The sequence below is a fragment of the Prinia subflava genome, chromosome 5 (genome assembly GCF_021018805.1).
Source record: "Prinia subflava isolate CZ2003 ecotype Zambia chromosome 5, Cam_Psub_1.2, whole genome shotgun sequence".
NCBI lineage: Eukaryota > Metazoa > Chordata > Aves > Passeriformes > Cisticolidae > Prinia > Prinia subflava.
Window position 1 is genome coordinate 4,976,231 of NC_086251.1, and position 16,903 is coordinate 4,993,133.

Sequence of the window (16,903 nt, forward strand, 5' to 3'; positions counted from 1 at the left end):
CTTTATCAGACAAAACATTTGTTTCTTAGTCTAGCATGTTGTATAAGCATGATCTTACTAATGAAAAATTAGCTTTATGTTTTGTTACGTGTAATAAAACACAAGTAGCAGTGTTGCAGCGCTTGAACAAGAGTAAAAATTAGCAGAGGATCATGAGTAAGGCGCACAGCCACCCCTCTGAACAGAGGATTATATTAAAGCTAATAGCAAATTTATCATTTTGAACAAAAAAAGAGGTTGTTCTCCACAGAGAACAATTTTTGTCTATTGTAAAGGAGACAGTAAACATTTTTCTGTAACTTTCCATCATGTTGAATGTCCTCTACATACTACTTTTTTTTTTTTTTCCTGGAGAATAAATGCATTTCAATGCTAAAGTCAGATGGCATGCTGGATTCTGCAGGAGAGGATCAAAATTTGCCTCACTCTTCACATAATACAAAATTCTTTGTTTGACATTCAGAAACAGATCCCAAAGTTTTTAATTGCCCCAAACCATGCTGTGTAAAGGACTTTGTGACACCAACAACATAACTACTGTATTCAAAATTAAATTTTAAAAACATGTATCCTCATCTGGTAGCACATATTTACAGATTTAGTTCACAAAAGAATATTCCCACCCCTTGTTATATGCTTCCTCTTCTATCTTGGCTTTAATTTCAGGACTGATCTCTTCCAGCCCGCTCTGAGTCAGCACAGAAGTTGAGGTTTCACAGTCAGGCTCTCCATTTGACTTCCCACTGCCAAGACAAAAGAAGCAGACAAATAGAAAACAACATCACAGAAAAGTGTTGTGTTTGGAGTATGCTGCAATTTCCTGAGTCATGATTTGTCTTTTTTAATGCACATCAAAAAATGAAATGTCTTTCAAAAGAAAAAAATGTAACACCAAGAAAAATATTTGGTTCAGGATGTTGTGATTTAAGAACAGTAATTATTATGTTTCTAAGGTAAGAAAGCAATCATTTCTATTCTTCTTTAAAAAAGAAGAAAAGAGGCTTTGCTTCCTGGCTCATCCATAACATTTATTTGCTATTCATGAAAAGATTTTTTCTTTTCTTTTCCCTCAACTTTCTAAAAATCATCTTAGAAATTGTAACCTGCTACACAAGAAGAACATAACAGAAGTCATGTCAAATACTAATTCAACAAAACATTGCTTTCATTTGCCTTTGAAATATTCTCCTGTGCTGAATTTATAAGCTGAACCGATGCACAGGTTAAAAAAGCCACACATATCTCACTTTTCTCACTAGAACATTTCTCAAGTAAAAGTTTGGAGCATTTAGCCTGAAGATAAGCTGCTTTATATTGCTGTCTTCCTGCAGTGCTCTCTTGTCAGTTATTTTATCTTAAACAGAGAATTTAAATGAGTGAGACAGAGCAGATCTATCAAAGTCAAAGCTGAATAAGCTCAACAATGGATCCCATTTCAACTTGTGCAATCTCACCCTTCTTGCAAGCCTTATTTTCCTGGCACTAAAACAGTTCAACCTGACTGACACTATCTGTGGGCAATGGATTTTGAATTTTCTCTCAAGTCATATTAACAACAGACATTATTTTCATTTGGACTTTAAACAAACCATGAGTATAAGCTTCAAGTGCTTAAACATGCAAAACTGTGCTGGTCTGGGTGATTCTACACTATTGGACCAGCTGGCCCTGCACACACACTTCTGCTCAAACTTGAATTTCAAGTTCTGCCTCTGTTACTTGGTAACACGTGCGAAGTACTGATAAAATTTTTTTGGGTTCTTGTATTTTCTCACGGAATTTCTGTTTCAAAACACAGTCCAGATCTTGCAGAGTTCTTTCGAATAGTAGCAGCCAGTGCCGTAGTTCCCCATTTTTGTTTTCTCACTTGTTGCATACTTACATTCTTAGTAAAGCACAAGATAAAACAAAGACCTAAGATAAATTTTGTCCTGCCTCAGCACTATCTAAAATACGTGAAATTCAATATTCTGTAGTGATGTGCACTGAAAGCTTTTAATTTGCATGTTTAAAGCTTTCTAACAAGTAGAAGTGATATCACAGCATTTCAAAATACAATTCTTTAAATTATCATTTACTATTAGCATTTAACAGGTACTGACATGACCTAGACAAAACTCACTTTTCTAGAAGTGCTGGCAGAGCAGGAGTGGAGGTTAGGTTGCTCCTTCCATTACTGGGCGACTCAGACTGTGAGTAAAACACAGCAGTAAATGTTACATTCATTCATTAGTTAACATTGGTGAATAAATAATTAAATACCAATTAAAATTCAGTAATTAATTTCAAATGAGTGTTCAATAAAATGACAAAGGCAGTGTGCTGCTTAGGTTTCCTTCCCCCAGTCATGAGCTAAGTATCTTCAATATGGTGTTTCCACATTCCTCTTATTAACCACAGTAAACAACAGACTTGCACACCAAGAATTTTCTCTGACATTTCCTTCTATCCAGTTTATTTTTCCCCCAAAAATCACTGATCACTGAACAGCAAAATTACTCTATTGCTCCTCTCCTTTATCCTAAGAACATGAATTTATTAGCTGAGTTTTCAGTAGGAATTTTTAAACAAAAGTAATTCATAATAAACCATGGCAAGCAAACACACCTGGTTCCTGAAACAATTGACTCTGAGTACATAATAAATAAATTGCACATACAGATGCTTTTCTTACAAGTAAAACAGATAAACAGATTTAGCTTCTCAGCAAAATCCTCATTTAAATAACTCGATATTTTTAACAGAAAACTCCATAACTTTAAGGTAATGCCCCATCTTAGGTCATCTCTGAACAGAGAGAATGTCTTGCAGTTTCTCTCCAAAGCATTTGAATGGATTTATTACGTTGAGATTAGAGTTTCATTAAGTTTATGAACGTTTTACAAACTAAAATTCAATACAGAGGCTGATCCCATCACCATCACAGAACCTCTAAATTACTACCACGTCCATTTCTGTACATCAATTAAATTTCTTTCTGTTCAGTGGACTTTTGGCCATGAAGAACAGCAGTTCAGCTGTGTTCTGTAGTTTCTGGTTGAAATTTCTCCCCTATAGTGGACTTTCACTGTTTCTTTCCTGGATGTTATTTTAGATAAAAAGGCAAATTGCCTCACTAATGCCCAATGCCTGTGAATCAGCAGCCTGCCCTCCTTCAGTTGTTCCCAAAGGGAACATTCCTGGAGCAGACAGTGACATCCCCTCACACAACAGGAATTACCTCGGTCTATCCCCTTAGCAGAAAGGAGTCAAAACAAGTTAAACCAATAAAAAAGCTTCCATTTTACACTAAATATGGCTTGCCCCTAGGCAAAAGTGGTTTAGACAAAACCTGGTAACTTCAAAATGTGACTTTTACTTACCAGGGATGGCATTGAAGGTATAGGTGAAGCTGTTGGTGACTGACCAGGAATGTTCAAGGAGTTAAATTTAGGAACAACTGCGACACTGACTCTCCTCCGAGGCATGTTCTGGGAGAAACAACAATTACTTTTTCTACCATACAACAAGACAGAATCAAGAACAATTCTGCTAATTTGTGTGGCAAAGATGCAGGTCAGTGTCCCCTTTGGGAAAAGGAGAGTTGGGAGCAGAAATGAAATAAAAGGTCATGGTTTTCCCCAGAAATTCATCTTGTACTGCCTGGTATGGCAAGTGTTTAATGTGAAATGAGGTGTGGCACAGAGATGCTGCTCTTTTCCCTCCCTGCTGAAAGCCCAGCAGTGTCAATCACACAACAGAAATGTTCTGAATTGATATTGTCAGCTCTTATCATGGATCTTTATCTTTGATGAAAGCAAATGCATAAAGATCCTGGGGAAAGTGCCAGTGTCACAATGACTGGAAATAATCAAGTCACACATGAAACTCATCTTGCTATGTAGCTATTATGATACACTGTACCTACTGTGATATATTAATTACATGTAAACCTATTCATGATAATTAACTGAAACAAAAACATCCATTCCTTCCACCAAAGAGCAGCCCCTTCTCCTCCAGCCCTGAATTGTTAAATAGCATCATGCAACACTGCTTATATTTCCCAAAGACCATAAAAATTCTTTCTTATGACAAACACATGCTAACTGTAACAATATATTCTAGCTCAAGTACAGATTATGCAATTTTTTCCTGTCCTTTGGTAAGCAGCCAAATGCTTCATCCTATAAAATCCATGTAAAATCTATATATACTTCCAACTGAATAAAAACATCAAAACACTTATAGCATCTACCAGTTTTGTTTCAGTGCACATCCAAACACTTCTGAGATTCTGCTCTAGACAACTTTACAGGAAAGGAGCTCAATACAGGTTTAGTGAACACTTAGGAGTCACTCCATGATTCTGGTTCTACACAAAACCAACCAAACCTATTCATTAATGACAGTTTTATTTCATGTGCTCCTGAAAAACTACACTGGGAAGTCTGCAGCCGTGGCAGGCAGTCCATTCTAGTGACTGGGTTTTTCTCCTAATCTTTATTATTTGGACTTGTCCCTGTTAAATTCAGTCTTTTTGAGACCTCTGCTTCAGCTTATGGGCTTCTCATTCTGCAATCTCATCTTGCCCTCACAGTCCTCTGTGCTCTTTATATCCAACACTCCAGGTGGCAGGAATAAACTACACCTAAAGGACTACAACCCAATCAAATAAAAATATGAAAATAAACAGCAGGCTGAGTATAATGCACCTGATCACCAAATTTCATTATGGTCATACTGGGACTCATACCTCCTAAATCATTGGTTGTTTTAGCAAATTTTGTGATAGACTTCATTTCCAACACTTGGGAGTTTTGCAGAAATAAAACACTGGAGTTTCACATCAGGCACTACCATTACTGCACAAAGTCATGCTAAATATCATGTATTCAAAATTGCAAAGCACATGCGCTAAACTGCATGAACAACATTGAGAATTTACCAGCACTGTTTCAACCACAGCCTAAAGAACTGAGTGCATTTAGACAAAGAAATTTCACCACATAAAATGTTTTTTTTCTTTATATTGTAGAAATACCTTTCCAACAGTGAGAGACATGGATCTAGATGAACGAGGAACCCCATCTTCTGCACAGAAACAAAGATAAAGAACAATCTTAGACTATATAAGTGTCTCTAAATAACATTAATTGAGCCCTTGCTTATATTTCAATCTCACATACAGTATATTTACACAGGGTCTGTAAATGACCATGTATTTCTTGTCATACAGCTGTCTTCTCAATTACACCTGCACCAGACATTTGAAATAATTGCAAATAACCAAATCATGGGTATTTTCAGTGAATCAGGCAAAAAGGCCATTATTGGCCTCCATATGCAAGTTCTTGCACAGGAAAATCCTCATATTACAGTTTCCAGCAAAGGAAAGAAAAGGTTGTGAAAAGAAAAGTGCTTTTAGTAATGACATTTTGCCATTATCTGGACCTGAAAGGCAGTTGCATTAAAATTGTGCAGGGTACATGGATTTCCAAGAGCCCATGAGAAAATATGATTGGATCTCACCAGAATTTGGTAAGGATATTGATTTCAAATTACTGTACTATAGCATGAAGTATGGCTCACATAAAACATTTTACCTTATTTTTCTAACTTTTAAAAACCTACTCCTGTAGATCAGAAACTTCATGAACAGGTTTTATAATCTTTACTTTAAATCATTAATAGCACCAACATCTCTCTGAATTAGAGGCAAGACAAACGCTTAATTTTTTATTTTTTTTTTTTACCAGATGCACCATAGCTTCTGCTAGAATTCTGATTGGCAAGTTTCTTGAACTCCATTAGTTCAGCGTGATCCTTTTCATACGTCCTTTTCAGATTTTCCACATACTGCATCATTACTTCTGTGGCCTTCGACATACGCTTCTCCTAAGGAAGAAAAGGAAATATCCAGGTCACCTTTAACATCTCCAATAAATCATTTAATGCACTGTATGTATGCTCCATGTCAGGGCTAATCTGGAGCTGTTGTTCATAGGGAAATATTGGTGCCTCCGTGACTGAAAATTCCTAAGATATGAAGGAAGAAAATGCCAATTCATATGCATTTCACAGAAAATAATGATTTCTTTTGTCATATATTCATACAACCTGCCTATGTGCCTATCTATTACTTATGTGGTGTAACACATCTGTTTTCAAACCTTCAAAGATCTTAGGCACTGGCATCAATCTGGTTTAGAGGGCAGAGGGAACATTCTGGAATCTGGGAGGTATTGATGTGTTCTTATTTATACTCACTCTGTTCCCTCTGTAATTGACTGAGCTACTGCCAAAGGCAGATGACTGAATTAGATGAGTTTTTTGACCCAGAAAAGTTTTCTTATTTGTGCTGCACTGATTTGAACTTAGTTTCTTGTGATGCAGCTGTAGTTCTGAATACAATATATGCTCCTGTTGCACAGATGTTAATTAGTTTAATGGGCAATCTTCTTCCATTGGAACTCTATTTCCAGGCCGCAGCGGCGCGTTACCTGACACTACAACAGACGTCTTTAATCTGTCAAAATGCAAATAAAGCTCAGAGGGTGAACACAACCTCCAGCCAGGCTGGAACAGAGTGAACCTGTGGCTGCAGGATGCCATTAAACACCAGGATGCCCTCACCTGGCGAACGGCTCCGACCATCTCGGCGCGGCTCGAGAGCCTGGCAGCCAAACGCCGCAGCACCGCGATGTCCTCCAGCAGCTTCTGGTAGGCCTCCCTGTGCTCATAGTGGTGCCACAGGTGAGCTGAAGACTGAAGCACAAACACAGCAGCTTCATCAGCTTGTTTTTAGTTCAAATGGAATGGCCAGAGCCCCAAAACGGGGCAGAATTGTCCATATGGAGAGATTGGCCCCAGAGGGGGGCCGGCACTGCCACCCCACCCAGTGCTCTCTGAAGCAGAAACACAGCAGCTTCATCAGCGTGTTTTTAGTTCAAATGGAATGGCCAGAGCCCCAAAACGGGGGAGAAATATCCAGGCAGAACTCCACCCAGAGAGATGAGCCCCAGAGGGGGCCAGCCCTGCCACCACCCCCAGCTGCCCTGAATGCAGTTTGAGGAGTTATAGAGGGCTGAGCACACTTGCAGCCTTTTCCCTCCTGAAATCTATAGTGAAACATGCCCTGCTACCTGTGGACTCCACAATGCTAAGTTTATTTCAACCAGCTCTTAAAAATGATTGCTGAGGAACAAAGGATATTTTAATTTTCTGGGCACAATGTATTAAGAAGGCCACGTGTGTTCTTTCAGTTCCATGATACTTCATTTACTTTGAAAATAAGATATTATCATCTCAAGAATTACAATGCTGCTTTGATAATAAATTGCAACCAAAATTTGACTGTAAGAACCAAAAAGGCATAAGGAAATCTGCATGAAAAAACCATACACAGAACTTTGGATTTTCCTTTTTTCTTGACAACTGTAACCTCCTTATTTTCTCAAAAAAATTTGAAATTCAGATAGATCATCTTTCTCTTGAAATCAGGTTTGGGAATAATACATCAGTTACCACAAGACTGATTTAAAAAATCAGAAAGACTGGTAAAACTGCCACTGAGCCATAAAACATGTGCCTGTCCTACAGAAATGAAAATAAGCTCTCAATGAGATTGGAACAAGTCTAGGTCTAGTATGATAAGAGATTTTACAGAAGCCATCACTGCTTTTAATTGCTTGTTAGTTTATTCCATTGTCCAGCACTAAAGCTCTCATGAGGAAGGCAGTTTCCACTTTGTTATAAATCATGTAAAAAAGCTTGTAAAAGCCAGACTGTGGCGTGTGAACTGCTTAAAGGAAGAAAATCCCAATCACATCTGTTCCATGCTGGCAACACGAACCTTGGTGCCCAATTAGGGATTCTTGACAGAAATACATAGCAAATCTAACAGACTCATTTTAGTCTGAAAACCCTGACATTTAATAGGCTGTTTCTGCCTGCTCTTTACACAGGGAACAGAGGGAAGAGCAGCAAAATATTCTCAATATTTTTGTTTACCAGGAGATTTGTTGTTCCAGCTGAAAAGATGTGAAGACGACAATCTTTTTTCAATTGTGTATTTGTTTACCTGATGCTATTCTTCATAAAGGAAATGGGAGAATCATATCTTCTCCTCATTATTCTAATAAGAATGGCAGCACCTCCTTGCACTAAAGAAAGCTGGGTCTAAAGCTGTTTTATTCATCAGCCTGCTGTCCAACCATCCCTCCATTTATGCACAAAGACATGCACAGCACTAAAGTTGACACATCTTCATTTTTTGTCATTGCAGTTAGAAAACCCAGAGAAAGCTGGCAGGAAGGACTCAAAATTCTGCTGTAAAGGAACACCAGGGACAGCTGGAATAAAAGTGTACTCAGGTCCAAGACCTGATCCTGGGATTGTATCTATTCCTTAAGTATTCCTTGCTGTTTCCTTTCATATATCATTCTAGTATCTGCAGTTAAGAGGCCTTTCAAGTTACACATCTCAGGACTCAGGATTCAAATCATTTTGGCATCTCTCATATCTGGACATCTCAAATTTACTTTTACCTTCTTTGCTAAAGAAGGTCTTGCCCAAGAGAGCATGGGTCAGCTCAAACTGCAGTTGTGGATGCTCTTGGCTATGTCACAGGCTTATTTCAAGAAGTGAAGAGCAAATTCCTAGTTACTCCTGAGATCTGCTGGACCCAGGGAAGCATCCCTATGGCATTTCCAGCAATGCAGACCCACTCTGGCAGAACATGCCCTCTCTCTCAGAGCAGTAGGCAGCTCATGGTAAGGAGTTAGAGCAATAGAAAATGAAGTTTTGGGGCTGAATTTACAAGTCAAACACACTTGCAGTTTGTACACTAGCTCAGGAAAAGAATTCCCATTGTATTCTTACCGTAATGGCTGCTTTGAAGTTTTCCAGTTCCTTCTCAGCATTCTCTTCAGTGAGATTTCTCTCTCTCTCTGCCTGCTGAATTCTGGATTCCAATGTATAACTATCATTTCTAAAGGCCAAGGAGAGCTGTACAAACACGTTCTGTTCGGATTAAAAAAGGCATTTTCCAATAAGTCTCACAGCAATATAATTTTTAATAACAACTTATGAATAAGGTATGTGTTTAACCAACTTTGCTGCTTAAATAAGTATTGAAACAGAAAATTGAAAATATTTTTAAATTAGTTTTCTTTGAAAAATCACTTCTATTTACTTCCTCTGACATAGGAATAGTGAATGCCTTGCTGCCTCTTTTCCTGGATGTTTTTCTGGGAGCTCTGTGGGGCAGAGACATAATGAAGGAAGCAGCCCAGAAGCACCAGAATCACAATGGATCTGTTTTCTAGCTGGACTTCCTCCAAGGGTCCCCAAGGTTTTTAAACAGATATTCTGTGCAGAGGAAGTCCAGGGATGAGCTCACCATGAGCATTGTTTTACCTCAGAGATAAACACCTAACCCTGAAGCCAGCAAAAAGATGAAGTGTTAACATTTTTATTCTCCTGCACCCTGCTTTTAAAGATTGTTTCTTTCTTCCCCAGACTTGTTATTTCTTAGGATTAATACTTTGCAAAACACAAGGCACCAACAGTTCCAATAGAGTGTAGTGTTGTAAATAAAGATCTTTTTCTTGACTGGTATGTAAGTAAAACATTCAAGCAAAAAGTACAAGCTAAAGAGCAACCTGCAAACAAAATCACTGGCTTGAACTGAGAAAGTAAAAATTCCGTAAACTAACAGCAGGATATTATTAAAAAATGCCCCAAAGCTCGTATTGGCCAATAAAAACGCAATTTAAATTTCTTGGTTTCTGCTCTTACTTAATCTCAATTTTTTTACTACTTTAGAATACTAAAATTATTTCCAAAGTGAATTCGTATTTTATTATGAAAAACACAAACAAATGTTCTGCTTATTCCTACTCTGTCATTTTGCAATTTCTATTGCTCATATTTCACAAAATTGTTATTTTGATGGAGTTCAACATGGGTATTTTTAAATGAGAAATACATTTTGGAGAAAAAAAATCACCCTATGACTTAATTCTAATAACCACCCTTAGAATTAAAGTAGCCACTTAAGATAGGAACTTATGTATAAAATAATAACATACTTACCTCAACTTCTTTTTCAGTGAGTGGTGGGGAGCTAGAAACAGAAGTAAAAAACGCACATTTTAATTTTTTCTCTAAAAACAAAAGCTATTCTAATACTTAATTGAAAAGCACAGCAAAACACATCCTTGAGTTTAAAGGATTTTCCACTACTTTTCAGTATTGATTACAATCAATGGTCTCTCTGAAGTTCTTCACCTCGTGCATTCATTTATCTCAAATAATGTATATAACAATTCCTTCACCATAAATGTTAAATATTTATTTCACCTGCACAGAGAAACCTTACTGACAGTTCAGATAACTGCAGGCTCTGGTGGTTTTGGTACATAACCAGGTGAGTGAATGGAAAAATTATTTTTGGCTGAGTAAGTTTGGAATAGATTAATATCTTGGAAAGTCTAAATGAGTGAGTTCAGAAGGGAATTGGGAATTCAACTACATTTGCAAAATAAACTCCATTTCCCTGAAAAATTGTCACCTGCAGAAAATTTGCAGAACTCTTACATGCCCCAATTCTACCATTGGAAAGCATCATCTGGCTGGATTATTTTCTTGGGGGTGAGAAATTATATTTTCAATATGAGTTCATATCTGCAGCAGCAAACCTGGAAACCAGGAGTGGAAAAATCAGTATAAAAATCTACTTGTAGCATGCAATTAAGGTTTAAGACTTGTTATGCAGAACTCACAAACTCGTTTTAAAAGTTGGTCAGTTACTGGAAGCTGATGCATTCCCCCAGATTTTTCAGACAATCTGTGTTGCACATTTTAAGATGCAACAGTTTCTCTCTGTGAATGTAAGGGCAGTGGACTGGAGCCCCTGAGTGTGCCTTCTCCTGGAGGATGTGTTTCCATCTCTAAGGAGCTTTTACCTTCCTGGAAGTGATTTGTGCACTCGCAGTTTTCGCAGCAACACATCAGGAATGCTGGGCATGACATCAGAGCTGCTCTTTGTCTCTTCCTCCTCAGTGGGGGAAGGGAGAGGTGAAGGGCCTAAAGACATTTGCAGATTGAAAAAAATTACGTTACTTGAAAAGCCATGCATTCTTTTCTGGAATATTTTAGCTGAGATTTTGTAATAGATGAGTGTCATTTTCTAAGGCTTTAAACGCCAAGATGAAGTGTAGTGTAATGTATTTTACTACAGGTTTTGTACACCATTTATTGTTATACATCACATCATGTACCTGTTTGCACTGCATGTTCATTGAAGCAGGATATAAAGGTTATACTTACATTCTCTGATTTTGTCACTTTCCTAAGGACCAAAACATGGCTAACACGTTTTGGGTTTTTTTAATTCATGTCACTTAGCTTCTGTGTTTTCATTTTATTTTATTTCATATATACTGATTCCCTTATCTCCTTCTGTCTTACCAGAATTTCATGAAGGACTCTCCCGTAGGAAGGGCAGATTCCTCAGTCTGAATCTCAGACTTGGGAAGGAATCTTTGAACAGTTCTCCTGTTCACAAGTTTAACAGCAGGATTCTTAGACTTGCCGTGTAATTAAATCTGGAGAGCACTAACATGAAAGACTCAACAGAATGGGAGAATGTTTCCAGCTGCATTTTAGTTCTGTGCATTTGCTTTATATTAAAAAAGTCCAGTATTTACTTAAGAACAGCCACATGTATCCCCATAAACCCCAGCCTGACACCACAGTGTCTCCAGATTGAATGCATTCCACTTATCTCAGCTTGTGCAGATGCAGAGCTGTGTCTACTCAGACAGTGACAGTACCTGCCATTGTTAAAAACCATGATGGAGACAGAACATTGGATTCATAGCAATAATAATGAAGTATCTGGCTATTTCCTCTTGTTTAAGCAAAATTACCACTCCACTTGAGAAGGTGGCTTCTATGACAATGTAAGGAAGTAGGTCTCCCTACAAATTACCTAAGAATTTGACCCCTTGCTTGTTTTCCCCACTGAGGACAAAGAGTTGACCCTTAATGTTCTGGCTACCATTTAAATAACTTACTGGGCTACCAAAAGCTCGTGATACTCATGAGATCCATGTTGAGCAGCTGGATAAAATAATGCTTATCTTTTTATAATGTTTTCCTCGAGACTTCCAAACCTGCCAAAATTACGTAGCAGGCTGGTAAAATGGCAACTCCATTTTATACTTTCAAACAGAGCCTGCTAAATAACTTCTGGGAAATTATACATTAGGAGAGGGACAGGAATAATATTATCATATCTGAGAATCTAAAGATATAATCACTAAATGTAGAGAAGTCTCTTTTAATCTTGATTCACTCAGACTGAAGATGAGTCTGTTTGCAGACATAACACCAAATGTAGCATCTCAACCACCTCTCAGTGTAACAGGCACTTTAAGGCCTGATGAGCTAGTCCCAGTGCAAATGCATGAATTTGCAAAATGAACAGCATTAAAAACATGGAAATTGTCTTTGGATTAAATCTTGGACGCTCAGTTTTAGCTCCTTTCATAGTAACCACCTCCATTTCAGTTCATGTCACACTGAACAAGTTCTAAATTAACTACTTCCAAACAAATATATCGTTTTGGTATACATATTTTAGCTAAGCACTACTGCTATTTAATTCTTCCACATGTTGAATTATCCTCAGGTTTACATCTTTGCTTTTATTCTGAATCTTTCTAGATGCAGCTACAGCCATCAACTCTTTTTTGCTTGTGTTAGATTGGAGAAAACATCTGGTGCCAGATTTCTTTTTCCTCATTTATGTAGAGTTTTAAGCCTTTTCCTTAAAGAAGCCTTTTCCTTTATTTTTCCTTAAAAATCACAAAAATTGAGGTTAAAAAATCCCACTTATTGTGAGGCCTATTTTTCCAATCCTTTAAAGACATTTATGACTCTTCTGTGGCCTTTTTCCTCATTCACATTGACATGGAAATGTGGACCAGAAGTGAAAATGCCATTTCAATATTTCCCCCACATATACTAAAATAAAAAATCCATTTAATCCACCACTGCTGCAATGTTTTTACAGAAAGTCACTGAAACTTCAGTCCTACAAGTGTTAGGTACAAGCCAGACTCCATTCCACGTGTGCATCTTTTCCCTTGGTTATAACAATACCTACAGGATCTTCTTGGTTTAAATCATCAAGAAATTGAGGTACTTCCCATTATTGGTCTCTCTTGTTCATCATTTATGACTGTTCTCCACGACTGCTTCAACTATTATTGCAATTGAAGTAAAAGACTTTTTTACTTTTTCTCCTCACCTCGACATAACAGTTATAAAAATCAGTATATAACAAACATGGCTGCCAGTTTTTATGATACTGCACCTTTTTCCTGTTCCGCTGCTTCACTAAGTTCAGGAAGTTTAAGTCCAACTAAATTTTGATTTCGCATCAAAATATGCTCCTGTGAAGAGAAACAATAATATTTCTAAGCAACTGAACTACAAACATCAATTTAAATACCCCTGCCACATGAATACTAGATATAACATTTACTTCAGTTAATAAATATAATAGAGATACTTGCATTACATTATAGTCAGATGTTACATAATGCAGACACTCAAATTCACACATACTCCAAAATATCACATATTTCAAATTTCATACAGGCATTACTTAGAAAAATTCCTGGTCATGCAAACAAAGATTCACAAAATATGCCCCTTATTCAAGTAGCTATATAGAGTTTTGGTAATTGAGAGCTTTAGTAATTGACAATGCAAAAAACAATTTTGGATATAGCCACAGTAATGACTAAGTACCCCAGGTAACAGAAGAAATTCAGAAAATCCTATATATGAGACTTTGCCACTCTGACTTTATCAAGGCCAGAGCTTGGGATGCTTCACTGTTACTGTGTTCTACCTTTATTCCTTAAAGGCAAGAAAAAAATGCACTCTCAAGGATTAAAACTCGTTGTCTTATTTCTCTTTTTAGCATCTCCTCATTTTCTTTCAAATTCTCTCATATGTTTAAATTCACAAACACCTACTTTTGTTTATGAGTAGACAATTCCTGCAGGAGACAGAGCCCAAATCTTGCCTAACTGGAATTACAAATGATGTTACAATAATTTTTCGACTCTCTTATTTGTGCTTAACACCTTTTAGGTCATTCAAAATGACAGAATTAAAGAATTATAGAATGGCTTGGATTGAAAAGGACCTTAAAGATCCTCTGGTTCCAAACCCCTTGCCATGGGCAGGGACACCTTGTGCTATCCCAGGTTGCTCCAAGCCTCATCCAGCCTGGCCTGGGACACAGCCAGGGCTGGGGCAGCCACGGCTTCTCTGGGCACCTGTGCCAGGGCCCCACCATCCTCACAGGGAAGGATCTCTCCTGTTATTCCATAGCTCAAGGGTCCCTACAGTCAAAACTTCCACTACAAGCACACTAAGAATAATTGTGTTATATCAACAGGAAAAGATGAGTAATGAAGCTGCCATTCCCAAACAGCACAATGGGAATGGATTAACCAAAAGTGCAGAATTTCAGGTCCTGGCCTGTCAGCCTTGTATTCATCTTAAAACATTAACTACTGGGGTCAAGGAAAATATCCTCATTAGGCTGTTCAGCAAAATACCTGCTGCTTCTTTTTTGCTTTCAAAGATCATTATTAGTAATGGAGACATGTTCATTACTTTCCTTTGGTGGTTTATAGTTTTGTGAAATTTCTGGGTTTTTTCTTAGGGCTTAATTCTTAACTTCTGTAAATAGCCTAGGAAAATACTTAACAACAGATTAGTTAATAGATATTGCAGCCCAGGTCTATTCATTTAGAAGCTGACAAATTTGCAGCAGGTTATAATTAGGAGCTGTAAGTCTGGGCATGCTCTACCTGCCCGTGCTGTCAGAGATGCCCAATTTTACAGCTCTCAACACTTTGAGACATTTTCTGAGAAGGTTCAATAATCAACTCATCATTACAAACCCATTTCCTGTCCTCTGAGATCCTGCAAATGTAAACAGGCAAGAGCACATGCATATGTACACACTGAAGTACCACAGTGCACTCGATGCATATTTCAGGAGAACTAACAAATAGAGTAATTTCACAGAATTTACTTACAGGTTACAATTTAGTAAAGTTGCAAAGGAAAAACATGATACAATTCTGTATTGGTTATGCTGAAACTGTTTCCCATTTTATCAGTGCATGTTTCTTGCAGTGATAAAAATAATGCTAAACATGCTGGAAGTTTAGTAGGGTATGAAAAGGAGTTTAAAGCAGGTTACAGCTGATGATAGGACTTACCTCTCTGAGCTTTGTCAGCTTCTGCATTCGAACTGGCTGAACTTGGATTTGAAGGTCTTTGAATGCTTTTAACTGATTGCTGGATTTATTACCACCAAAGCTTTTATCTTCCTCAGATGGTAATTTTAAAGGGCTTTTCTCCTTCTGGCCAGGCTCCAGGCTATCCCAGGACACAGCCCGTAGTAGAGGAGGACGCAGTCCGCACAGTTTGAATTCTGCTTTACATGGAACTTTATGGTCCCTCATTTCTGCAACAGGGATTTTGAGCTTTGAGTCCATATTTCCTATTCCTGGTCCTGGTAGATGGCTTCTTAAAGGAACATCATTTTCTTTCCCTTTCTTGAGGAATGATTTGCCAAGTTCATTGTCACAAACATTCATGCAAGTATTAAGGGACACTCTGCCACCGTCACCAGCTGAAGGAGAGAATTTAGGTAAAGTATCCATATGTTTACGTGGATCAAAGTTTTCCTTTTGGTCTGAGAGCTTCTCTTTGGAGTTTTCAAAGCCAGCAGAACGAGGAACCAACCTTCCCTGAGAAATCTTTCTTTGGTCATTCTGCCTTCGATCAATTAATCCTTTGGCAGCATTCTGAAAGTACAGGGACACACATGAAACACAGAAACAAGTCCAGATTCCTCTTTTCCCCTGCCCAAGGACAGATTTTCTTTGTAAAAAGCCATTTCCTTTTCAGTGACATTTGCTTTTGAATATGTGCTGTTGACAAAAGAAATAATTTTTAAAGGCACTTAAAGAACACTGATTTGGGAATCTCCTCTCTGAACTTTTGAGTTAACCTCTCCCACTCCAGTCCATGACAGCAATCCTGCTAAAGCCAAGCTCCTCAGCATCTTAGTGCCATGCAAAGTCTGAACCACTGACATGCACCACAATGGCTACAGAAAATATTTTTACTTAGAAAGTTATTTAGAATATTGATTTTAACTGAGCTGGAGCAGAGTAGGATGGAAAGATCAAGTGGTAAGCCCACTGTCCTCTACTTCTTTTGCAGTTGCTTCATCATTTCTTGGAGCAGTGTAATCTTCTTTTCCCTCAGGGAACAATCTTTCAGCATTTTTAGCCCCATCAGCAAGTCACAAGTGTGCTAAGACAAACTCTTGATGTGAAGCACTTACCTCTGCAGTTTGCCTGTCCTCCTCTTTCACAATTCTGTTATTCTAGCAAAAAAAAAAGGATGAAAACACTGCCTTATAAGGTTATCTTTCACATCTATGCTACAAAGGTTAGGTATAGATATTAATGGCTGAACTTGGAATCTCTTAATTTTTACACTGCTTGTTGCTTTTGTTTATGAAATAACTTCAGGGATTAAGTTTTTTCATAGATTCAGGTTATTTTGGATGTTTTTCTATTTTCTACAGTTAATAGACCTTCATGATCTTTCAGTTCTCGTTACCTCATTGATTTCTGTCTTCAGGGTAAATATTTATTTATCCCTTGCTGTACAGAGAAAATACCAGTAAATGCAGTTTTGGTATACAAAATGGTATTCCAAACATACAATTTTTATCAGGGACTAAAAGGACAGCATATTATAATATAGCACTGTAATAATCAGATTATTGCACAGACTATTCAGCTCT

At 37.7% G+C, this 16,903-nt stretch overlaps 1 protein-coding gene across 11 annotated transcripts in view; it reads right to left on the bottom strand.

The window, feature by feature from the left end:
• Positions 1–16,903, bottom strand: part of IRAG1 (inositol 1,4,5-triphosphate receptor associated 1) — a 60,612-nt gene that overhangs the window by 4,433 nt on the left and 39,276 nt on the right. For all 11 annotated transcript variants that reach the window (XM_063397688.1, XM_063397686.1, XM_063397680.1 and 8 more), the window contains 12 exons: positions 16,436–16,477; positions 15,300–15,890; positions 13,367–13,445; positions 10,950–11,070; positions 10,078–10,108; positions 8,863–9,003; positions 6,616–6,747; positions 5,736–5,877; positions 5,024–5,073; positions 3,363–3,470; positions 2,123–2,190; positions 624–743 (listed from right to left, as the gene is read on the bottom strand). In XM_063397688.1, coding sequence (XP_063253758.1) covers positions 624–743; positions 2,123–2,190; positions 3,363–3,470; positions 5,024–5,073; positions 5,736–5,877; positions 6,616–6,747; positions 8,863–9,003; positions 10,078–10,108; positions 10,950–11,070; positions 13,367–13,445; positions 15,300–15,890; positions 16,436–16,477 — 1,625 coding nt within the window. The remainder of the gene's footprint in view (positions 1–623; positions 744–2,122; positions 2,191–3,362; positions 3,471–5,023; positions 5,074–5,735; positions 5,878–6,615; positions 6,748–8,862; positions 9,004–10,077; positions 10,109–10,949; positions 11,071–13,366; positions 13,446–15,299; positions 15,891–16,435; positions 16,478–16,903) is intronic.